We start from the raw sequence: 25524 nt of genomic DNA, 5'->3' as shown, positions 1-25524 counted from the left end.
ACTTTCTGTTACATCACAATGCCCTGAAGACATTCAAGCCGAAAGTAACAGCTGGGGCAAATGGGGCTGTCAGAAGCAAGGCAGGCTGGGAGAATCTGTAACAGCCCCATGCAACTGGAGCCCACAGGGCAGAGCGGGGCAGGTAGGTGGTAGTGAGGTGGCAGGTGACTCCAACTCCTCTGCAGCATCTCTCCCTTTCCAACATATTATTTATTTTACCTATTCACTTGTTCTTTCTGTTTCTCTCCCATTGGACTGGAGGCTCTGTGAGGGCAGGGATTTTATCTGCTTTCTTCTCTGCCACACCCCCAGAACCTGCACACAGTAGGTAGACCTCAGTGAAAGCTTTGTCCAATGAATAAAATCACAAAAGGCTTTACATCCCATGCCATAGGAGTGTAGCTTCCTTCCTGAGGTCTTGGGGTGGCTATTGGAGGCTCCAAGCAGGGCTGTGACATGCTTGGATCTGCCTGGGAGCAGCAGTGGGTGCAATGATTAGGAACGTGGACTCAAGCCCAGCTGCCGCGGTGAGCCCTGCCCCTACAACAGACCAGCCTTGTAACCCTGCATAAGCCACTCAATCTCAGCTTCCTCATCTGCAAAATGGGTACAAAAATATCTCCTTCTCAGGGGTTTTTGAGGATGAAATGAGTTGATGCATGTGGTGTTTAGAACAGCACCTGGCACGACAGTAAATCTACCTAAGTATCAGCCATTTATCAGTGTTTGCTGCATAATAAACCCACCAAAATTAGTGACTTAAAATATTAATAATTTATTTAACTCGTGATCACGTAGTTTGGCAATCTGAACTTACCTCAGCAGAGAGATTCTTCTGCTCGTCTTGGCTGGCAATCAATGACCTCAACTGCATGTCAGAGAGCTTTCCAGGTGCAGCTGCAGTTATGGGGGTAACTGAGCCATGTGTCTCTCCCACCTTCCCACAGGTCGTCTCAAGCTTGCTCACGTACTGGCAGTCGCAGTGTTCCCAAGAGCAGAAAGAGAAAGCAAACCATAGTGTGCAAGAGCAATTCATGCTTTTGCTCACAGCATCTTGCTAATATCCCACTAACCAAAATATGTCACGTGGCCAACCCAGCTTCAAGGAATAGAGAAAAGACTCTACCTCTTGATGGAAGGGGAAGCATTTGTGGCCATTTGTGCAATCTACCACTGCCCTTATTATTTCAGAAATGCCAAAAGCATCTAAAGAGAACTCGGGAAGACTGCCAATGGCCAGATTTGATGGAAGACTGGAAGGAAGCCCTACCAGGTATGAGAAACAGGAAACCAGCCATCCAAGCCCTATTCCTACTTCCCAGCCCTCGGTGATAAAAACCAGTTATTTTGAGTAGTAAATGGACTAATGCCAGAAATTGGTTTCTGCCCTGTCTCAAATGGCCCTTAAACTTTGGAGATAGAGGATGAAGCGCAGGCTCAGAGCAGATGTCCCGGGGAGTGCTCAGAGCCCTCTGTCTGAGGCATCTTTCCGAGGGTGGCATTCCCATGCTTCAGCCTCCACAATCCAGTCAGTAACAGCCTGATCTCACTTATCTCCTTCTCAAACAATAATTTTAAATCAACGAATCCTCCTCTGACATACTCCTCCCCCATGATTACTGAGCTCTAGACATGGGGAAACAGGCATTTCTCAACTAAGCCCTCGATCAGTGATTACCATTATTGCATAATTGGGGACATCAGAAGCAACAGAGTGCTGCAAGCTGCCAGGCCCAAGCTCCCTCTCAGATGACACTGTGAGTTCAGCTGCTAGAAGATAGGGAAATGTGGCTAATTGAGACTAAAGACTGCTCTGCGTAGCTTTCTAATTTTCCACAGTTCCTTTTTATTCTGCAGTGGTCTCCTTTTGGTAATTGACTTTCAAATACTACTTGTTACATATCACACTTAAACAGGAGTATTCCTGGCAGGGTTGAGCTGCACAATGGATCTAGAAGTGGATTTCATTAGGGGAATCAGCTCTACATAACTTAGGCATCCCCCACAGTGCCAGGCACACACTGATGCTCAGGAAACATGAGCCCATGAGATACGTTCACACGGTTATCTGTGCACAGAAATCATGGCATCACCTGTGTGTACATACAGCAACCATGAACATGATCACAGAATTCCCACATCATTTTTCTCACTTTACATGACCCTGTGAGTTTAGAAGGACAACTGATAAATGAAGAAACTGAGCTCCGTCAAAGTTGGATCGGTCATTCACAATGCGTGTTATTGCACATCTACTCTGCCAAGCACTGGAAATACAGACTTGAATAAGGCAACCTCTGCCTTCCAGATGTTCAAAACATGAGGGCATGGGCAGGGGGAGATAAAAAGGAAACAAATTATAATAATGCAGTGGGAAAGTCTACAACTCAGGGATTTATACACATGTGAAACGGGGCTGGGAGTAACCCTGTGGGGATTGAGGAGATGAAAGTCAAGTTGAGTCTTGAAGAATGCCTGGTGGACAGGGGCTAAGACACACCTGTTAGAGCAGTAGACAAACACTGCCTATCGCTGGAAAGAGAAGAGGTTCTCCAAGACCCATCTATCATGCTGAGGACGTGCAGATTGTGACCTCAAGTCGCTGGCCTTGACTCAACACCTATTGCTCCTGTGGCTGTGTGCTATCCAACTGTTTGGCAATATCTAGTACGTCTACTTCTGTGCTGCCACGGAAGCTTTCACAATATCCCCTTGGGAAGCTGCACACTCATTCCATTGGGGCTGTCATTGCTCCAATCTCATTTGGATTCTTATTTTAGAATTGCCGCTGGAGTCCATTTACAAGCCATATGACAGTTTTGCCTTTATAGCAATACATTATAGCACTATATTCCCCAGCTCGACTATTCATTTTGTCACTAGGTCTGGCTCCAAAGAATCTGAAATATTTCCAAACGTTAAGTCTACCTTCAAAGGCTGACGATGGTCACTGCACTGAGCCTGTTTAAAGACATGTGCTCTTGGAGGAGGAGTCTGCCACTTTCTTCATCCCTGCCCAGGGGAAAGAACCCTCATCTGATTAGTCAGCTACCAGAAGTGACTGGGCTGCTCTGGGCAGGGTTCCTGGTGCTGCAAGACACAGGACCTGTGTATCTACGGGTGACACTTGCCCTCCATTCGTGGGATTATTAAGCTGACCCCATCCCCACCTGACCTTGGGGACTGAGCCAAGGTGTGCGCTCTCCTCTCAAAATGCTCATTTTCACTTCACATTCTTACGGCACCAGGCCTGCCAGAGGAGCCTCAGACTTGGGTTTCGGGAGCAGCAGGAGGCTCTGCTTACTTTGATAGACAACATATTTACTAAGATACAAACAATGTGGAATGTTTGTTTTAAAAATTCTGGACATTGATTAAAAGCCACACCTTGTATACAGTCGAGTCTGGGGAGGGTAACAAAGCATTTTCCATTAAAAATGTTTGTAAAATCCTTTTTAAGAAAGGTGCATGATTCTGAACCCAGAGAGGTGATAGGGACCAAGAGCCCATTTCTAGACCAGAGTACTAGTCACAAGCATCTCCGCCTTTGGGCGGTTGGCACCTATCTTCATGCACAAGGGAGTCTCCCGCCATCCCCAGACTGGTGTGTAAGCTCCCAGGCCAAAACCATCACCTCAAGGAGGAAACTTGGTCATTCTGTGATGCTCACTTTGACTCTCAGAATTCCATGCCATGAACTATTGAAAACAAAACCTCAGAACCATACAGGCATCAGAGAGAAGGACTGGCATTTCTGGGCTAGGAATTACAGATTGAGGCGCCCTGGTGAGGTCTGCGGGTCCTGCTCCTGAAGACAACCAGGCGGCTGACTGACCTGCTTTCCATGAGAGCTGGTGAGCAGCGTGACACCGTCACTCACCAGGAAAAGTCACTTCCCAGAATACCACATGCTGCAGGTAAGCGGAAGAAAGGTCAGAATGATGTAGGTACGCTTCTCATAAACCATTTCGTACATAAAAATTGCCTAATTACTGGGACTACTTGGAAGAGCGTGTAACATTCCTCTGAGCAGCCAACCCACAGGGCTGGGTAAGGGGCAGAGCACAGCTCAGAGGAGTGTAAACACAGCCGACCTCAGGCTTGTTCCAGCTGCAGAGAAAATACCAGAATTCTTTATGGCCCACCCCAGCCACGTTATTACATATAAAGCAATAGCTATAAAAACAGCACGAAAACGTTATATATATGAGTCTTTGTATTCATCTCATATTTAAATAATGTGATTAATAATTTTTTACCCTTTGTCCTTGAATTTTCATTATGAAGATTCAAAAAATATAAACCCATCCATCAGGTTTGGAAGCATACATAGTATATTATTTGAATGAATTGAATTTTGTTGACTTCTGTCTGTTCAATCAGATTTTGAAATAAGATGGGTGAACATCACATCCCTCATTGTCTCTTTTTATTTTGCTTGGTGTCTAATCTTTGCCCCGACTCTGCAAATATGGGTTCCTGATCATTCAAACAACAAATCCCTTTTGAAGCGATACAATCCTTCTTTTAAAATCACTTCGTAGTTCATTTATCCACCCCCCAAAAATCATATGTTGAGTGCCTATTATGTTCTCCACAGTGGGTATCAAGAACGAAGTCAGCAGACAATGATCGTTCCTGTATTTCTATGAGCTTCTTAGGAAATGACAACATATAGATATAATTATGAAAACAGCTGTTTATAAATGTAAAACAGGGAGCAAAGAGGAGTGATATTATAGCCAGATTGATGGGATCAGGTAAGGCTTCCCAGAGGCAGTGGGGCCAGACTCAGAGAATCCATATGAATTAGTTAAGTGGAAGAAGAGAAAGGGCTTTGGGGGCAGAGGGAGGGCCACATGCAGAGACGTAGAGGCTGGACCGAGGGAGTGGCCCATCTGAAGACCTGCAAGTAGTCTCTTTAAGACACATCACATCCACATGAACTGTGAGCAGCAAGCCCTTCATTTCCTGGGACTGGAGGGGGCCCTCCCTGTGCCTGCAGCATAGTGCAGCTCTCTCCCGGCCCAGCGCTGCCCCTCATGGCCCCATAACTGTGGTGTGCTGGGGCTGACTGGTATTAGCTGGCAGTGCTGATTCCAGGCACCTGTTTCCAATGCTTCATTCCTTGACGTCAAGTCGTAGATAGAAATCAGTCATGGTGGGAAAATTTACACCACAGAAATCAGCAAACTACAAATCAGGATTCTCACCCCTACCCCGGAGAATTGTTGTCCACAGCTGTCAATCATCACTCAGTAGACTTCCTGAACACAAGACTCCTTCCCATCTCAGGGTCTATTTCCCCAGGACCCAAGTTAAGACACTAGGTGACCTTAAGTGGGGTGCATCTGCAAACCAATCCTGCCATGGCCACTGTGACTTTGTGCATTTCACCTAATCTCACTGAGCCTCAGTTTCTTCATCTCAAAGTGAGAGGTTTGGCCTAGATCTATGAGTTTTGGGCTGTGTTACAAGAAGCGCTGGAGTGCTCAGATGTCTGTAAGGTCGTAGAAAGGATGTCACATCCCTGGGTGGCCTGAGATACGAGCACTAGAGGCCTCATCTATAAAATGAGGACAAGTCTCTCAGGCTGTAAGGAGGAGTAAATGAAATGAGTGAACAAAAAGTTCCTAGTCCGGTGCCCAGCCCAGAAAAATATCTCTGCATCTGAATGAAAGGTTACTATACAGTGCTCCTGGACTGCAGTCCCACGACAGCAGAATTCATTACTGACCCAGAGCCGACCTAGCAGCTCAGAAATGTGTCAAATGATCAGATGAAACAGCCGAGGTGTCTTTGCATAGCAGAACATAGCACGGAGAGAAATGATCACCAACCAATACAAAAAGATTTTCACTCACACTTTTTCTTTTCTGTTGCCAACATAAACAGAAGACAATTAAGAGGATCCTAGGAGAAGCTTTTAATGGCCAAACAACTAAATAAAACCACTGCTTTAGGCCTACTTCATTTTTCTTCCCAAGGTAAGGCTACTGGCTGGTGCACAGAAGAGGGTCTGCCCTGGGTTTGGTCATCCTTCTCTTGCTCCAGAGAGATTAGTTTTACCTTCGTCCAGCTACAGTTGAGAGCTGATTGTTACTTGGAGTGTGTTTGCTGCTGCGGTTCTCTCCTTGTGGAGGCTAATGAAGAGGATTTCTAGTAACCCGAGACACAGAAGCATGCCTTTCTTGGAAGCAGATGAAAGCCTTTTATCTTTAGCATTCTGTTGTTCTCCTTACTGATTCCCAAATTATGTGTTCAGGAATACAATCTAAGATATTGCTACTGTGTAGCTGTTTGGCAATGCACTTTCCTGAGCTACTTTCTCATATTATTTGAAAATTAGCAACAGTTGCATTTCAGGTGGGGTTTAGCAAGTAAACATACAGAATGCCCAGCTGAATTTGAATTTCAGATAATGAATAATGCCTTTAGTATAAACATGTCCTAGGCAATATTGAGACATATTTATACTAAAAAATATTTATCTGAAATTTGAATTTAACCAGGCATCTGCTATGATTTGAATGTGTCCCTCCAAAATTCATGTTGAAATTTAATCCCCATTGTGGTGTTATTAAGAGGTGGGGCCTTTTGGAAAGTGATTAAGTCAGAGCCCTCATGAATGGGATTAAATGCTCTTATAAAAGAGGCTTCAGAGAGCTGCCTAACCCTTTCGCCCTTCTTGCTGTGAGGTACCTTCAAGCTAGAAGGTACCGTCTATGAAGCGGATAGCAAGCCCTCATCAGACCCCAAATCTGCTGGTGCCTCGATCTTGGACTTCCCAGCCTCCAGAGCTGTGACAAATACATTTCTATTATTTATGCAGTCTAAGGTGTTTTGCTATAGCAATAGGAACGGACTAAACATCCTATATTTTATTTGGCAACTGTAATTTTAGGTGACTTCAAGAAATCAATTTACTCTTTGTAAATTTGTGACTCAGCTTGAAGGAGCTTTGGTCATTCTTCTGATTTTGTTATGGGGGACATGCATCATTGTAAGCCGTCTCCTCTTGCCAACTCTAGTTGTTCCTGTGTAGTGGCTAGCAGAGGGCCATATAAGACAGGATGGAGTGTGGCAACATGACTTGAAATGAGAACTTGCTAGCTTTAAAACATCATGAATTTCAGAGGTATTCCTATAGTAGGAAAAAAAGCAAAGAAAAAAAGTCCACCCCAAATTCACACACATTGAACACAACTTCTGCCACCTGGAATGTCTTCTAATTGATCTCAATTACTGCCCCATCAGTACTTCCTGCTGCTTTGTCTATCATATCCACGTTCTTCTGAAAATGGAGGGTATCTGAGTTGAGAAGAACCTCTGCCTTTTCACGTACTGCTTTATTTCTGAATTTGGTGGCTGACTTTCCAAACAAGGACAGAGAATTATGTTACATGTGAGAAAGGAGGGGGCAGGGAGGGAAGGAAGAGAGAGATTGAGAGATCTGAAACTGTGCAGCACAGGACTCACACCCTCGGCTGTAGACAGAAGATGCTTAATGGATTCCCACCTGCATTCCTGGACCAAACACCAGAAGAGAAATATGGGGGCATCCAAAAGTTTCAATGTTTCTGTTGACTGTGGTAGCCGTGCTATCACAGGTCACATTTCTATCACTAAGGCTTGCACCCAAGGGAGTTGCTGAATGAGAAAGTCCATTGGTATTTATAAAGCAAGATATCTTTCCACAAACTACAAGGAAATTCAAGTCTCATTACTCAAAATTCATGATTTATTGTTACTTTTAACTCCCTATTGTATAGGTGTGAGAGCCACTCATGTTGGTCACCATGTATATCTGGTTCTCCTTCCTGGTGCAGCTTGGGTCATGGAAAATGGGAAGAAGCAAATCCCTATAATTATTTTTTAAAAGATTGGACAATTTTTTAAAGCAATTTCAGGTTTGCAACAAAGTTGAGAGGAAAGTATAGGGATTTCCCATATATCTCCTCCCCAACCCCATGCACAGCTTCCCTCATTATCAGCATCCCCCACCACAGTGTTTCATTTGTTACAACTGACAAACTGCCACTTACACATCATTGTCATGAAAGTCCATAGTTTACATTAGCGTTCACTCTTGGTGGTGTACGGTCAGTGGGTCTGGACCATTATGGTATCATCCCTGTGATTTTTAAGCCAGTGAGATTATGGAATTGCATGTTACTGCAGTATGACTTAGCCTACACTGACTAATACAGTCAGAGTTGAAAATATTTGGGGGGAGCGGTGCAAGGACCAGGTTAAAACAGCTGATATAGTATCAAGTTACTCACAGAGATTGTGGCCGCAGAGGACAGCGGCTCTGGAGCCAGACAGGTTTGGGCTCAGATGCCATCGTACAACTCATTAACTGTGACTTTGGGCAAGTCACCTGACTCCTTTAAGCATCAGATTCCTGGAAAACCATAGCACCTTTGTCACAGCGATGTTATAAAGATTAAATGAAAAAAAATGCATGTAAAATAGCACAGTCCAAGGAACACAATAAGCACTCAATAAGACAGTTAATATTAATAACTTTTTATTTGATTATCAGAAGATTGAGGTTCTAATGTAAGAATCCCCACAACAGTATATCTAGCCATCTCTGCTTGAAGTTTCCAGAGGTGAGGAACTCGCAGCCTCGGGTCCGCTGGTTCCATCTGGACTCAAATAGCTAGCAGTCACTTCTCTGTATTGGACAACCTCCCTTCAATTTCCACCTCACTGGGCCTAATTCTGCCTTCTCCAGTGACTCTGAAGAGCCTTATTCTCCTTTCCCATGACAGACTTTCAAATATTTGTAGACACTGACCTTCTCTACCGCGCTTCCCATCACCACCTCTGTCCTCCTCTCCATTTAGTGTAAATGGTCCAGTTTCTCCTTCTCTGTGTATAACATGGTTTCTTAACCATGCCCCCACGCTACCCAACCTCATTTGGAAGCACTCCAGTTTTGGAGGTGGTGGTAAACTGAAGCCTCCCGTTCTTTTCCCTGTGATCTGCTGTTGAGCCATGCTTTCTTCAGCCTATTCTTAGGTATTTGATTTTTTTCCCCTTCATATAAATAGCTGAAAGATTAATTTCAATTCCTAGTTTTCCTCATCTTCCAACCATTCATTCATTCATTCAACAAATATTTCTCCCACACCAACCACATGCCACTGTACTTGGTACTGAAGCTAACAAGATCAAGACAATTTTCACAGGCTGCTGAGGGAGACTGACTGATAAGTGGAAAAACTGTTCGGATTCTTCTGTCTCTTGATACCATCCAAAGTATCAATTGTTTCACCTGCAAACATGATAAGCCTGACATCTATGTCTCCATGTAAAACAGGATTGAAATGTGGACAGGACTGAGCACCACAGCAGGACAGTAATGACTCCTCTGAGTGAGAGGCATAAGCCAGCTACAGCTCCACCTGAGGGTACCATGTGTGTTTTTGCACTTTTCCCAGGCCCCTTTGCCTTCTTAAAATAAAGTTTCACTCTTTTTATTCCTCCTAAGTATTACCAAAGTAAATACACAAAGAAAGGAGGGAGAGAGAGAAGGAGGGAGGGAGGAAAGGAGAGAGGGAAAATAAAACTTAAAAAGTGAAGGGAAGAGAAAGAAAAGATTTAACTTAGCATTATCTATTTAAACAAGTCCAGAATGAGACAGGATGTAGACATTTGAAGACGAGTGCAATATTCACCCATTTCAGGTCTCTGGCACTTTTTTACTTTTTCTCAGATTACTCAGAAATCCCCATCAGTGCTTCTGTCATCACACACCAGCACATTCTAGCTGTCCCCTGGTATGCAACAGGTCAATGCTTGGACACTTGGGTCTTTTTGAAGTGTGGGACTATTCCTCCTGACTTCATACTTCCCTAAGCTTTGAGCACCCCATAGGGAAGTATTTTCCTTATTAGGAAAACTGAAACAAATTAACAGGTAAACAGTTCTGCTTGTTCTTTCATCTGCCAGCATTAACACAGTGCCTGATAGTGGGTACCCACTAAACATGTTAGGTGAGGAGGAGAGGGTGGAAGAGTGCTAACTGGCCCAATAGAGCAGAAGATGCCACTGGGAGGCTCCCCTGAGCAGCACGGCACTCAGATTCCTCTCAGAGCTGGGGAGAGGCACAGGGTTGAAAACAAAGGGGTTCATTTGGACCCAGCCTTCCTTCCCCATTCAGCATGGCCTAACAGTTTCAAAAAAATGTAAAAGCATCGCTAAAAATGTTGGAGGATAAAATAAAGGGAAACTCTAAAAAAAATAGAACAAAAAAATAAAGACGAAGAATAGGAGAGAGGTCCAACAAATAACAGCTAAAAGTTCCAGAAACATAAGTCAGAGAAATTGCAGGGGAGGAATTAATAAATAATACAAGGCACTCTCAATCTTCTCTAGGGAAACTGAACAACCTGAGAAAAGACCTTATGATATTCATATGGCAATACAAGATTTCTCTGGTGCACTGCTTCAAATCCTCTCATTCCAGCCCAAGCAGCAGTGACCAACTCTGCACAGGGTTCCACCAGCTTACTGTGTGCAACCTGATGACCCCTCTCCATTCCTTCTCTGGGGATTGCATGGGATGCCTACCAGGAACAGTGGGCATTCCACATGTGCAACTCAGAAGTGTGGGAAAGTTAGCACCCAGAGACGATTGTGAGATGCATTTCATATGCTCTTTGGAAGGTCCTGCAGGATGAGTGCCAGTCACTCTTAGCTGTGCCCAAGTTAATGATGCATCCATGTCAGTTCTCCCTTCTTCCCTGTCTTTCCTCCCTTGTCCCTCACTTCTCCTTCCTGGGATCACATTCATAAATAAACTAACTGCATGTGAGCCTTTGTCTCAGGCTCAGCTTTCTGAAGATCCCAGGTTAAGAGACAGGGTTCTTTTAAAAATGGCCCACCTGAGAAGCTAAAAAATGACAGCTTCAAACCACCTCCCCTTCACACGGACTCAGAACTCCCAATCACATGCTCAACGTCTCACTCCTATATATGAACAGCCAGCCAACAATCACCACACATTTGGGAAAACCATCTAAAATGAAAGACAAAAACCAAATGGTGTAACTCAGAGAAATAGAGACTATGTAGGAACAGGAAAGCTTCCAAATATTATAATTAAAATCCTTACGATTTTAACCAGGATGGTTTAAAACCAGGATAATCCTAAACCAGGACTTAAACCAGGATATTAAAAAAATTTTTTTAAAATTTCAAAAGGGAGGGGGACATTAAGCAAACAAAGAGCTCCTGAAAATTAAAAATGTGATAGTAGAAATTTTTTTAAAAATCAGAGTCAGAAGAGAACACTGAGGAAACCTCCCAGGAAGTAGAGCAAACAAGACAAAAGAGAAAGGCTGTATAATGGAAGTTCCAAAAAGAAACAACAGAGGGAAGGGAAGAAAGGAAATCATCAACAAAACAGTGCAAGAAAAATTCCCAGGACATATTTTCTAATTAAAGGGATACACCAGAAAACAGACCCACATCAACATCAACATATCCTAGTGAAATTTAGGAAATTAGGGGAAGAGAGCCCTTCAAAGGGCAAGGGAAAAAAAAAAAAAAAAACAGGTCCCATACAAAAGACTTGAAGCCAGAATTTCAAGTTTGCTCAACAGCAATACTGAAACCAGAAGATATCAGAGCAATCAATGCCTTAAAATTCTGAAGGAAAATTATTTCCAATCTATAATTCTCTACTAGTCAAGGGGAAAGGGAGAACAAAGACATTTTCAGACATGCGAGATTTCAAAAAATTGACCTCCCACACATCTTTTTCTCAGGCAATTAATGGAGAATATGCTCCACCTGGTAAGAGGAGTAAACCAAAAAGAGGAGCACACTGGATCAGGAAACAGGTGATCCAACACGAGAGAGGTGGAGAGTAAACCCCAGGGTGGGGGAGAAGGAGTGTACCATGAAGACTGTTGATAGATGTGTAGCAGATAAGCAGGGCTTTGATACCTGTGCCAAGGACTGTGCTGGGCTCTAGCATCATAATCACTTCCCTTTCCCACAGGTAAAGTTAAAGTCTCTTCTATTATTGGAAATAACTAAGAGATTTTCAAAGACGATGATGTAAAACTGAGACTATATGAGACAGTCTATATTCCCTAACATCATGAGTTCACATTAAAATCTGGTATTTGACCCCATAGCTTGGCTAGAGCCTTTATCCCAATAAATTGCAATGTAGAAAAACTACCATTCTCATTTTCTGACACTGACACACACACACTCACAGATATGCAGTGTGAGTTTAGAATGCTACCCAAAACTATAACAAAGTTAACTCAAGGGAGAACGTAGAACTAGGTTCTCCCCAGAGTTAACTATTGTAGCGAAAGAAAATTTGGGGGTTTTTTGCCATGGATTCTTTTGGCTTTTAATGTAATAAATAAAACATAGAATTGTTTTCTACCCAGATTCCTTGGCAGTCCATGATCTTCAATTTAAGACTTTATTTACCTTTATGATTTTTGTATCATGTACCATGTATAATATAAATATATATATTTTTTGATACTATTCCAAAAATGAGTATTTCCTAAAAATCAGTTAAAAACTACGTAGGGGTTGGTGAGGTCTAACATACATTGCACTCATTTAAAGCCCACCAAGACCATCAATCAACAGCTACAGGGTCCTCTTAAAACTCACAGCAGGGCTGGTTCCTGCCTTCAGAATTTCATGGGAGAAGCTACCAAGCCTGACTGACCTCTTAGAGAGTTTGTAACCTGATTTTCAAAGTCAGTTCTATTTTTATCAAAGGCCAATTAGTTACATATATATTTTAATAGCATATTAATTTTACTGCACATAATCTAACACTGGATAAAATGGCCTCTCTTGCCTTTTTCCATCAGATTTTTGATATAGAACAAAAATCACCAGACACCCTGCAGCCCTTCTGTGCCTTTGCTAAGACATGTGAAGCTCTCAACCTTTGTCAGTAAGGCCATACTTTCATCAGTGGCACCTCAGCCATATAGCCAAAGGCTGGAAAAGTAAATGCAGATCAAAGATCGTATGTAGACATGGAAATGTAATTACGATGAATGTTTGGGTTTCGCTAGAATTACCTCCACCCAGATCTTGTCTGCCGGGTGGCCTTCTGTAGGGAAGACGGCACCAACAAAGGTAAAGCCTGACAGCAGTTCTGAGGGTGTTAAAGAAAGCTAGCTAACTGTAGAAGAATGGCCAAATATAGGTAGACAGAAAGTACTCAAAACCACTTGTTACTTAAATAAATGAAAGTTTAAATTATAACTCCTAGAATCTTCTGAATAGGGAAATAGAAAAAGCCATCATTTGGAGTTCTTAAAAAATCTGTATTTTTGAAGCAGAAAAACTATTCAAAACAGGCCTTCAGCCAGACCAGGCAGGTGGGGGTGGGGAACCGCTTCAGATGCACTTGGCTGAGTCAAGGTGACAAGACTTATTTCCCTACTAGTTTCTCTCCACATCTTTATTCCCAGGGTTCTAATGATTCAGAGATGAAATGTAAATGGAACATACCCTGTACTAATTTGACAGCCTACATCACAAATCATAAAAATTTTTGAAATTAAGTATGTTTGAAAATGGAAAACAGACCCAATGTCTCAATTTGGAGAAAGTGGATCTAAATGTAGAAACTAAAATCATGGAAACTAATTTGCTAAGGGTGGGGGAGTGTTAGAAATGGCCTTCTGATTTTAACCATAACAATAGGGACTAACAATCAGGCAATGAGAGCTCTGAGCCTATGTGCTGGCCAGACTACAATTTTTTTTTTTTTTTTAAATGTCTGGCAGAATGCTTTACAAACTAAACCCAGCAAGACTACAATTCTACCAGAAGGTGCCTCAGATGGTTTTGCTAATAATTTTGATCAGCTGAAATGGAGAAAAACATCATTTCAATTATTCACTTCTCAAAAACCGTCAATTTTAAGTTGGAATATTAAATGCCTTTCTTCATCACTGTCAACCAAATAAAACCAAACCCTGAAAGAACCCTTATGAAAGGAAAAAGGGGGTAGAGGCAGTGATGTTTCTAAATATGGAAGCATGCTAAAAATCTTGTCAACTTTAACTACTCGCCACTCAGAAGTAAGTCCAGCTTACAAGTAACTTTGAGGAAAGTAAGTTCCTTTAGAGAACTCGGGGAAGGCTGGCATTGCTACTGCTGCAAAGATCTAAGTGCGAACTACCATATATTGGCTTTTGTTTTAATAGCCTTTTAACCAACTTTGTTAATGGACTGAATGCAATTTAGATATGGAACTTGGCTAAAACGTAGCTTCAATTGGCTATTAAAATTTAAGAGCCAACTAAGATAGCTAATTACAAAAAAAGCTCCAGTGCTAATGCTAAGCAGAATTAGTAATAGCAAATGACAGTCTGTCTAGTCTTATTCCCATAGGGAAAGAAACTCTTAACTGAGAAGTCAACCAGACAATGTGCAGCAAACCTAATTGCATTACTGGTATTATGGCATACAAATCTGGCAGCTCGCTGGGATAAAACAGGGAGTAAAGTCTGTCAAACTCAAGTCAGAAAGCAACTGACCCTCTTTTACATACCAGTTATAGCAAATTCTAGAAAATTTTTTTATTCAGACTTGATGGGTAAATGCTTTTACTGAGGAACATTTCTGTAAAACCCTAGCATGGACTGAGGAATAAGGATGTAAGGAAAAAGACCCTCCAAAAACACAGTTCAAAAGGAAAAGATTCTTCACCTATGCAGATTTAGATTTTCCCTTTAGATATTTAGTTCTAAAAAGGCAACAATAAATATCTGGCTGCAAAAAAGTTGAGCTTAGAGGGAAAAAATGTTCTACTTCTTTGCTTCATTACAGATACCCTCATTATGGCATCAGCTGAAGTGCAGACTAGCTCTTCTGTGAAGATTTATCATGTGTGGTGGCCACTTTGAATCGGAGGTACTGGAGTCTTTAACATTCCCTAGTCAAGTGTCTCCCTGCTGTGCCTGTAAATGTCAGTCCAGTTTTTTCACGGCTGTGCGCACAGATTAGAAACAGCAGGAGAGCTTGGGAGTATGACTACAATACCAGTAAGGACACTTGTCTTCGTGGCACTGCTCAAGTGATTCTTGGAATGCAGGACCCTGCTGTTTTCTAATATTTACACACAACTGGAGTCATCAAGAGCGGTAAATGCAGTCTAAAGGCAGCTTGCTTCTTTTGTGTTAGGGACTTTACATTCAAATACGAATATCAACAATAACACCAAAAAAAGGTATTTTTTTAAAAATTTCATATTTCCCCTCAATTTTGCTGCTATGCGACCAACCAGGTATTATCATGACTGTTCACTTAGCTTGACCCTCCCTTCCAAACACTTTCTATGTGCATCATACAGTTCACTGGGAACAGCAGGTGTTTGGGATTCTTGACCTCAAATTGTGTTTTTGCAGGCTGTGGTTTCTCTGACCTCTACAGGAACAGACAGGGCCTTGGAAACCATTCTGATGTAATTTCAGCCACCTTTGCTTTCTGAACACTTTACATGACTTATCAAAGACTTATTTTGAGACTGCAGCACCTGGAATACAGACAGCTTGTCTTTCAAAAGCCTGGTTAGGAACTTTAAAAAAAGAACAAAAAATATCCCCACTGCTACTGTACGCATATCTTAAGAAAGACCTAAATGACCCTTATTTACATAGGCTAAATTACATATTTTTGTCATAAACTTTTAAATATCTCCCAAAGGTTATTAGACTAGAAATTTGAAGGGGTGGAGCACAAAGGGACGAGATCATACACCTTGACATCTACGATGTTAAGCAGATTAGGATATGCCCAAAATGTTCCATAACACTAAGTGAAATAAATGACAAGAGAACAGTCTGGGTGCTTTTTGAGGGTGTGGGGATGAAGAACTAAAATCCTCAGAACATGAAAGGTTTTCTCAAGGATCGTGAAGGCACATTTCTTTACCTAGAAAAGATCAAGAAGTAAACTACTATTCTCTCTTCACCAGGCAATCTAATAGAATCAATATGTATTTCCCAATTGTAACTTTCTTTGCAACATATTGTCCTAGAACTTCATAGTCTTCAGGTTTAGCAAACCCTTCAGTTGCTGTATTCTGACTTTTAAGCTCTAACACATATTGACCCCTTATGCGGAAAGTTTGAGAAAGTGTGTAGGGGCCTCTCTCACATCTGAGGATTATACCAAGGACCACCATGAATTTCTGTACTATGATTTTTGCATCAAGGTCAGAGAGAATATTAAATATAGCAATTTTTCATTTTTAAAGAAACTGTTGTCCAGGTGCTGTAAGGTATTCATTTTATATGTGACCACTCTGCACTTGCTTCTAAAAGATACTAGACGCAGAAAGGCAACCTACAGAAAAACAGAAACAGATTTCAGACTACTGTTCCACCTCCTTTCCCCTCCATAGTCTGGATTCACTCCTTAAACTCCTTCCCACTTCTGCATCCCAGGCACTTTATCTTATTATCTTATAGATCATCTCCAATTATACTTCTGATATTTGAGAACAATGTTCTAACAAACATTGGACTTAAAAAGAGGAAAGTTTTTTTCTAAGATGATTTGCAGTGGTTCATAAATAAAACTGAATTTCCTCAATGCAGACTTCATGACAAGCCAAACTACAAAAATCCAGAAATGCTATTCAGAAGTTGCAAAATGCTACTGCCATAATAAAACTCACCATTCATGTGTAACCACGTCCTTAGTACAGTGGAAACAGTAAGCATTTTACTTGTACAATAAGACACAGTGATGGAGAGTTGTGTAAAACATCTGGTCAGTGGTATACTATATAGAATTACTAATATTGTGTATGAAGCTATATTTATATAAAGATCCTTTTGCAATATTGATTCTTTAGTGTGTCTTGTACTCTATATCGGTGCAGCTTAATAGATGAGAATGAGAATAACCTGTGGGACAAGAACTACAAAATCTTATCTATGCAACTGTTATAACTATGAAAAAATAAAAGATAAATCAGGACTAAAAATAACATAGCCAAAGGACAAGTTTGATTTTTGTAATGGCAGCGGGATCTTTTCTTTGATTTCTGTTAATGTGGTTTGGGCAATAAATAAGAATTGATAAGTAAAGTGGCATTAATTAAATCAGTACCGTGCTGGCATAAGAACAGACAGACAGATCAATGAAATCAAACAGTCCAGAAACAGATCCTGGTATAAGAACTTAATATGCAATAAAGCAGTCATCACAAACTGTGGTACTGGAGCTACTGGTAAGCTGGGGAGAAAAAAAAAAATCCATTGTGATCCTTACCTCATGGCATACATACACTGAAATAAATTCTATATGGACTGAAAATTTAGAAGCTTTAAAACAAAAAGCCTAGAAAAACCCATGGTAAATATTTCTGATTTCAGGGCAAAAAAAAAATTTTTTTTAACAGTGGAAGATTAAAGCCATAAAAATTAAAAATATGTCACCAACAAGTAATCAACAGGAAAAAGTGAGCAGCAAATATAAAAAAGGATGAAGGCAATCACTGCATGAATAGTACACACAGACATACCAAAGAGAAACTAGAATGGCTTGTGTAGTGGATTGAATATTGTCCCCCCAAATCTCCCTGAAACTGGAATTGTGTCCCCCAAGTTTTATGTATGAGAAACTTAGCCCCCCACTGTGACTTCTTAAGAGGGTGGGAAATCCTATTATAATTGAAAAGTGGAGCCTTGAAGAGGTGATTGTACAGTACTGAATGGATTAAAAATGGTGGTCAGGGGCGTGGTTCTGAGGGCTTTAAAAAAAGAGGAGAGTCTCTTTTTCTCTCTCTCTGCTCTCTCTGCTTCCACCATCTTGCAATGTGAGATCCCTGAGTCACTGTCACAACCAGCAGATGGGCTTTGGACTTCCCAGTCTCAGAAATCGTAAGCAATAAATTTCATTTTCTTTTTAAATCATCCAGTTCTGTGTATTGCTATAAGATACACAAAACAGACTAATACAGCTTGTTCACATATAAAACACTGTTATGGTCACTAGCAATCAAAACCTATTTACCTAATCAAATAACAAAAGTAATACTTAATGTCTTCGTTATTTGGGGCTGCTACAACAAAAACGCCATGGACTAGGTGGCTTAAACAACAAACATTTATTTCTCACATTTCAGGAGGCTAGAAAGTCCAAGATCAAAGTACCAAAAGATTCTTTTCCTGGTAAGGGCCCTCTTCCTGGTTTGCAGACTGTCACATGGCAGAAAGAAAGATCATCTTTCTCTGTCTCTTCTCATAAAGGCATAAATACCATTCATGTGGGCTCCATCCTCCTGACCTAATTACCTCTCAAAGGTCCCACCTCCACGTACCATCACACTGGGGATTAGGTTTCAACATATGAATTTGAAGGGGACACAAATATTCCGTCCATAGCAAGGATGACAAAATTGGGCACTCTGATTTACTGGTCAAAGTGTTAACTGGTATACTTTTGCAAAGCAATTTGATAATATGCATCAATAACCTTCCATTTCATAGTCCTTGACCCAGTGGTTTCCTTTTGAAAATTTGAGGAAATATTTATATATGTCAACAAAGATTTCTGCCCTATTGTGTTCAAGAACATTGTTTATAATATCCAAATACTGAAAACAATTCAGTGTTCAATACTAGGAAAATGGTGATAAAAATATAAATCCATAAGAAAAAATATTATGGAAATATTAAAGTTATATTCAGAAAGTATCTATAATAACAAAAAATATTTAATATTAGGTTTAAAAAGCAGGATATAAAGTTTTATGTAAGGTATAAAGACAAAAAATGCATTTAAAAGACTGGAAGAAAATGTGTGAAAATATTAACAGTGGTTGCCTGTGGGTGATAATATTATGGCTGGTTTGACTTTTGACACTTTTCTGTATGTTCTAAACTTTCTACAATGACTATATTATTAATACATCTTGATAAAAAATATAGGGCATAAAAATAGAATTTTAAAAAATAAACAACCATATAATGCTGAACTGTATATACACAGATACATACGAATATATACTAATTATTTATATTTCTACCACCAATTTATTGTTACGCAACTTGGGTCTCTATACGCACAATTTAGTAATTCAAAGAAATAATCAGGGTTTTATAACTCTCCTCTATCAGTATTTTCCTTGTTTGGTCACTAATGAAGAACACCTAGAAGCTATTTTAATTCGGGGCTTAGCTGGTTACCAACGATTCATGAGTTGCTTTCTAGAAAATGGAGAGCACATATAAATCCTGTGTGAAAGACAAGAGTCTGGCTCAGGTTTCGGTCCTCAACAGACTAGAAACACTCATCTCACTAAGGACTAAGTAAATGGCGGAGAAAGCAGGACAAAATGGTGTAAGAATACATGTTAGAATAGGGGAGCTGGATTAAGAAGGGAGAACAAAGAATGGCAAATCCACTCCATTCAGGGACTGGAAAGAAAATAAAAACAATGCAAGATAAAAATAATATAGAACTGAAAAGGGCAATAAAAATAAAAGCGTAATTCTGAATGACAAGGAGGCTGCTTAACCATTTCTTAAAAATAAAGGAAGTAGGAAAAAACAGTACAAGGTAGGGGATAAAAGAACAGCAGGGTAAGGAATGAAGCTGATGAATCAAACTGGCTACAATGGCTAGTAGTTTTTCATTAACTTCTGTACCCCTGCCAATATAGCAACATTCGAGAAAATGCCAGCACTTGTTTAAAACAATATGTGAGAAAATATTTGTTCTCTTAATATTTAACCAACAGGTTTTGCTATGTTTTTGTGTTTTGAAAGATAAAAATGGCTAAGGCATATACACAAAAACACATCACATATTTTATCCTAAGTTAAGCATCAATGTGTTTAAAATAGAACCTGAGAGTTGATTTAGGTGTTACAAATAAACTCAGGACCATAACGTTTCATTTTTAGTCTCAAAATCCAGCATTCTACAGAAAGCAGGAGTTGTCTCTGCCCCAAATCTAATTCTCTACTCTGTAAAAAGACACAGAGAGCACCAGAACTTCAGCAGGCATTAAAAGATTAACCTTCAAAGGAAAGTCTGGAGACATGTTTTGCATTTTACAATATCTGACCATTACAATGAAATGATCCACAAAACAACTAAATATCTGTATCAGAGAACCAAAAGTTACTGTCTTTGTGTTGGTTCAGAGTTTCTCAAACTTGGTACAACCTTGACAATTTTTGGTATGTCCACATCCTACATGTACAATTATTTACTTAATATTGTCTTCAAATCAACTTGCTTTTTAAAAACTGAAATATCCATTTTAGGTTTGTCCTAAGCAGTAGAAAAATTGCCAGTTTAATGTGCTAGTTACATTTTGGATACATACTAAAACAGTTAAATGTTTAAATAAAACTGTATCCATACACCACCTAAAAACATTATATATGCTCAAGTGGTAAGGTATACCACACATTAGAAAATACAGTTTAATCCCAATTACTTTAAAAAAGTAAATTTTGTGGAATGTATCTTAAAATTGTTCATAAATATGTTAAAATTCCAAGCTTTTGTTCCAAAAGCAACTAAATATATTCCACATCTTAAAATTGCTAATCACTAAAACTCTAAAGTGCCTATTACATGCACAAAAATGAAATTTGCTTTGATCATGCCACCACTTGACAATTTATCACCTGTTTTCTTGTCATATAGCTTGCATACTTACCTAATTCTTATGTAATCTAACTTTCAACTGTGTACATTTTCTCTCTCACAGATACATTTACTCCACTTTTTCTTTAACATTCCTTCCCATTATTTGTACCTTCTGCCTCACATAGCAGGTGCTTAATAAATGCTTGTGGAACAGCAGAACAAAATCAGTACAAACCAAACCTTATGGCCACAACAAATTGTGTATTTGCATCAAACAAAAGAGACCTTTATTTTAAGTTTTACATTTCCTTAAAAATGAGGACTTTGTCAAACTCTGGGAAATGCACAATGATAAGAAAATATGTGTTTTAGTAACTTTTCTTATACGTACTCCAAAATCTCAACCACATACAGCTTGGGAAAGCTTAGAGAGTATAACCTGAAGATTTTGGAATTTCATAAATTCCTCTTTAATAAATTGTACAAAGTATTTATTTTAATAAAAAAGTTTATATTTTTCAAAGACATAGGTATTCACTACTCCCACCCACAAGACTCACACACACACACACACACACACACACACACACACACACACACACACACACACACACACACACACACACACACCACTTAAAATAGAAAGGAAGAACAGAGTCAAATGAAAAAGAAGAAAAGAGAAGTTGGTTCACAGCATGTGATTTACTTCTGGACTCTCTTTCTGGTTCTTGAACCTTAAAGAGAAATCAAAGAAATGTAAATCATTAATCATTAATTTACAAATGGAAAATTAGAATAAAAATATAAATATTCCCATATACGGTTATTAATATTTAAAATTCTAATTGACTCTGATGGTTTGCGAAGACAAAATTTGCACACAAAGATAGAACTGTTAATACTCTAAAAATCTTGGAAATTCTGTAAATTTTTTAATATGTCAAAAAATATGCTAACAAAGCGTACCTTTTAGTCTTAAGCCATATAAGAATTCTTCCACTGGTAAAACATATCCAATTTACACTGGTACTGAAATATTTTTACCCAAAATTTTTATTGTAACATTTAAAACATTAACTCCAAATGTAAACTATAACAAGATAACAAGATAAGTATGCATTCCTTGGGGGAAAGTGATGAGGTTAGGCATATTATAAAAAGCAAGACATTTTATTCTAAATGAGTTGCTTTTTAAAGTCTATTATCTATACTCTTGAGGCGGCACAGCACTGGGCGATTCTAAAATTGAAAGCCTTTCCACTAAGAATTACAGAGATCTCAACTGAGTGACCTTCTAAAAAGGCATAGCATCTGATACTGGTCTAAGTCCCTTATGACAGTTCCTATCCAACTATTCTCAGGTTGGAATAAATCTGTGATTCTCTACTGGGAACATGAAAATTCTGCCTCACCCAGGAGACTTTTCCCCCAACTACTACCCCTCCGCCCACTCCACCTCGAGCCAGCAGTCACAGGATATACTTCAGCCCGATCCCGGCTGCCCAGTGCTGGCAAAGTAAGTGGCCATTTCCTTCCCATTGCCTCATGCTTCACCCTGCCAGGATAGAGCAGTGGCACCAGAGTGAGGGGACAGCGTGGTGGCCTATAATTAATCAATGGATGCACTAAACAAACAGACCAATCCTCCTTTTTGAAAAATATAAAACATTCTTCAAATCTGGGATGAAATATCTACCACACATGTGTAATAATAAATAGTTTCTAAAGGTTTTCCGATTATGGGTTTATTTATTTAACTGGAAGAATGTCCTAAAAATTCATGTTTTTTTTTAGTTTTTCCAAGTTATAGTTTCTATTCAATTGCCATACAGTTCAATTAAAGCAAACTTCAAACTTACAAAAATATTCTTTTTTTGTCACTCATAATTCATAGCCTACATACCATAGCTTACTTAAAATTTTGAGTTTTTTCTTAAATTTTTATGATATAGTCTTCTATTAAAAATATCCCATGGTAGATTATTACATTTTTATTTCAAGAATTTTGAAATTCTGAGCAGAAAATTGAAAATGTTGTGATCAGGAGACTGGCATAATGGGATAATATCACAAAATCAAGGTCAATAATCAACAGTATAATACATCTCTCTCTCTCAAATTTTGAATCTATAGCCACATCACAAAGAACACTAACAATGATATAGCTATATTCAAACAGTATTATTCTCATTAATGCCCTAATTTGACATTTTACTCTTAAATTATGTATTGCTGCTGCTTAAGCCCTTCAATCCAGATCTAAATTTTCTCACTGCAACCAAAAACGCTACCACCACCTAATATTTATTATATAATCAGTACTAAGCACTTTGCAGACTTTGCTGCACGTATCAATTTAATATTTTCCTTAACAATCAATCTATCTTTTCTCTTTGATTTAAAATATAACCATTTTCATAATACAATGCAACTAGTAAAAGGTTCAGTTATAACACTAATGGGTAAAATTTGATATTTGAAAAATAACATATATAAGTTTGGGATAGTCTCCTATTATTTTATAATATTGCAGAAGGAAAAAACAAGTGGGAAATACTGTTGCCCTTTAAAATATCTATTCCTTGACCAGTAATGCTCTCCCTCAAAGAATCCTCAGAAATGGTCCAAAATCCAAGTTATTAAAAAAAAATAACACCAATAAGAATAGTTCCATTTTATGAACAGGAGAGACAAAGTATACTAGTCATAAATATCATGGCTACATCAACTAATTTTTAGTACAATCCTGAAATATTGGCATGGTTTTGAAATGCCAAAATATGCATGCATGGTCTTTTAAGGCTTATCATTCGTGAAGGGAAAAATTACTTGCAGCAAATAACCAAATTTTCTCAATTGGTAAAAATTATGCCTTGCATAAAAATAAAAGGATTAGAGGCCTCTGTTCTTCATGAAAACCACCCCATCACCCCCTCTCTTTCTTTGAGAAAACCTACACAATACACATTTTGAAAGCTTTCAGAATGTGTTCTTACACAATAGACCCCCAACTATTCAAAATGAGTTTAGGTGTATCAAGAAAATTATATACGTTTTTAAAATGGTCTAAATAGATATTAAAGGAAAGTTGCTCCCATTTTGCTAGGCACAGCATTCTGAAAGATCACACAGTGAGAAAAATCTCTTACCATACTGTAAACCATAAATTGTGTTTGAAAATAAAATTGTTAATGAAGAAACTGACATTTCTAAAGCTGCTGTTAGAGGTAACCATTCTTGAAACACATTTATGACAAAATCTTAAAGCCCTAAAATACATAATTCACTGAATTATATTATACTCAAAAAATTTTTTAAATTAAAAAAAAATTCACATGTAATAACATGCCGCCTTCTTCAAGTTACTTCAAACAGATAAATACAAATATATACATTTACATGAACCCTTGGCTTTTATTTTTTTGCTAGAAGCAGCAACATTTTACTATCTCGGGTAATATTTCTCTCATTTATGAACATTTTAATAGTAAAATACCTTAACTAGCCTTGTATTTTAGGAAAAAAATTAATTACAATGGGCAAATAAACAGCATTTAAGTAAAGCAATTCAGAGTTTACATGAATAAGGAGAAGGTGATTATTCTTCATCTTGAAAAGTTATGTCAAAAAAATATGAACTGTTCTCCTTAAATTATCTATGAGTCTACACCCTTTTGTCATTAATAAAATAACAAAAATACTAACAGATTTTCTCATGGGAAAAATATCAGTATGAGGAGTTTAAAATTTTAGGTATAAAAACATTTTTCAAAATTATACTAAAAATTAAAATAATTAATGTATCAAAACAAATACCTCTGGTGCTTATTAAGCAAAAGTCAGGTAACAAATGATCTCCGGGCAGTCAGGAGAGGCATTGAGTCTGCCCCACACACAATGTGATTTTACCTTAGACTTAACATGTTATCAACTTTACTAGAACGATGTAGGACTTTTCCTAAACTAAAATTGCAAGGTTTAGAATTTAAGGGATTTTTTGAAGGTAAGAATATCACTCTATCTTTATAAATGCTCCTGAACTTCGTCCCCACTCACTGTGATATCTGCTGCTGCTAGGCCCTGGCTCAGACATGCTTCGATGTATTTCTCCTTGGGACTCCTCACTTCCTAATAACAAAATAAACAAGACAGGGGAGGAGGAAAAATAAAATAGTAGCGAAGGCTGCAGAAAAAAGAGAGGGACTACTTCAAAACCTTTAGCCTCCAGAGTGAAGTTATGTATTCCCTCTTGAGACATCTCAAGTATTCTCTTGAGTGAATGCTGATCAACCTAAAGATGTTCTATCCATAATGTATAACAAAGAAAATGTTAGTAAAATCAGGGTGAAGATGATTCTCTTTGTAAGTTGAATACTTTGTTGTCCACAAACATGCACCAGTGCATTTTGTCAAAAGGAAGGTAAAATACATCTTTGGCCTGACTCAATAGTGCACTTAACACTTTCATGAAGTTTCTACCAAAAATAAGCCTTTTCTACTATAAATCAAGAAAAATTTCAGGACCAACAAAACTATAAATAAACAAAAGGCAAAAAGGAGAGAAATCTTTTAAAAAAAAAGTTCTTGTGGGCAGCATCGAATCTCTCTTCAGAGTCAAGTCAATCATCTCTTATGAAATCTGGAACACATACATTCTCTGGCCATTTATTAAATATACCACAGACCAAAAACCTTGTTTTTGCCCTTTGCAAATGTTGTCTTTACTAATGTCATTTCTGGAATTACTCCATTATTAGAAGTGCCTTCAACACCAATTTATAAGCCACCTAAAAAATGATTACATGCCTTGTTTTTTGCTTCAAGAGATTTAAAAAGTGATGATTTGAAGGTTTAATTCTTTGCCTCCTAACTTGAGAAAAAAGAAGAGCTGGC

At 38.8% G+C, this 25524-nt stretch overlaps 1 protein-coding gene across 5 annotated transcripts in view; it reads right to left on the bottom strand.

Annotated features, from left to right (window-relative positions):
• Window positions 1-20954: 20954 nt before the first annotated feature.
• Window positions 20955-25524, bottom strand: part of VRK1 (VRK serine/threonine kinase 1) — a 98953-nt gene continuing 94383 nt past the window's right edge. For 3 of the 5 annotated variants that reach the window (XM_063090852.1, XM_063090853.1, XM_063090854.1), the window contains exons 13-14: window positions 24688-24759; window positions 20955-21365 (exon numbers count right to left, since the gene is read on the bottom strand). In XM_063090852.1, the coding sequence (XP_062946922.1) occupies window positions 21334-21365; window positions 24688-24759 (104 nt within the window). In that variant the 3' untranslated portion in view covers window positions 20955-21333. The remainder of the gene's footprint in view (window positions 21366-24687; window positions 24760-25524) is intronic. The other 2 variants (XM_063090855.1, XM_063090856.1) reach the window with 1 other exon arrangement.

Source organism: Cynocephalus volans, chromosome 3 (assembly GCF_027409185.1).
Source record: "Cynocephalus volans isolate mCynVol1 chromosome 3, mCynVol1.pri, whole genome shotgun sequence".
NCBI classification, from domain to species: domain Eukaryota; kingdom Metazoa; phylum Chordata; class Mammalia; order Dermoptera; family Cynocephalidae; genus Cynocephalus; species Cynocephalus volans.
This window is presented reverse-complemented; position numbering and strand designations above follow the sequence as displayed.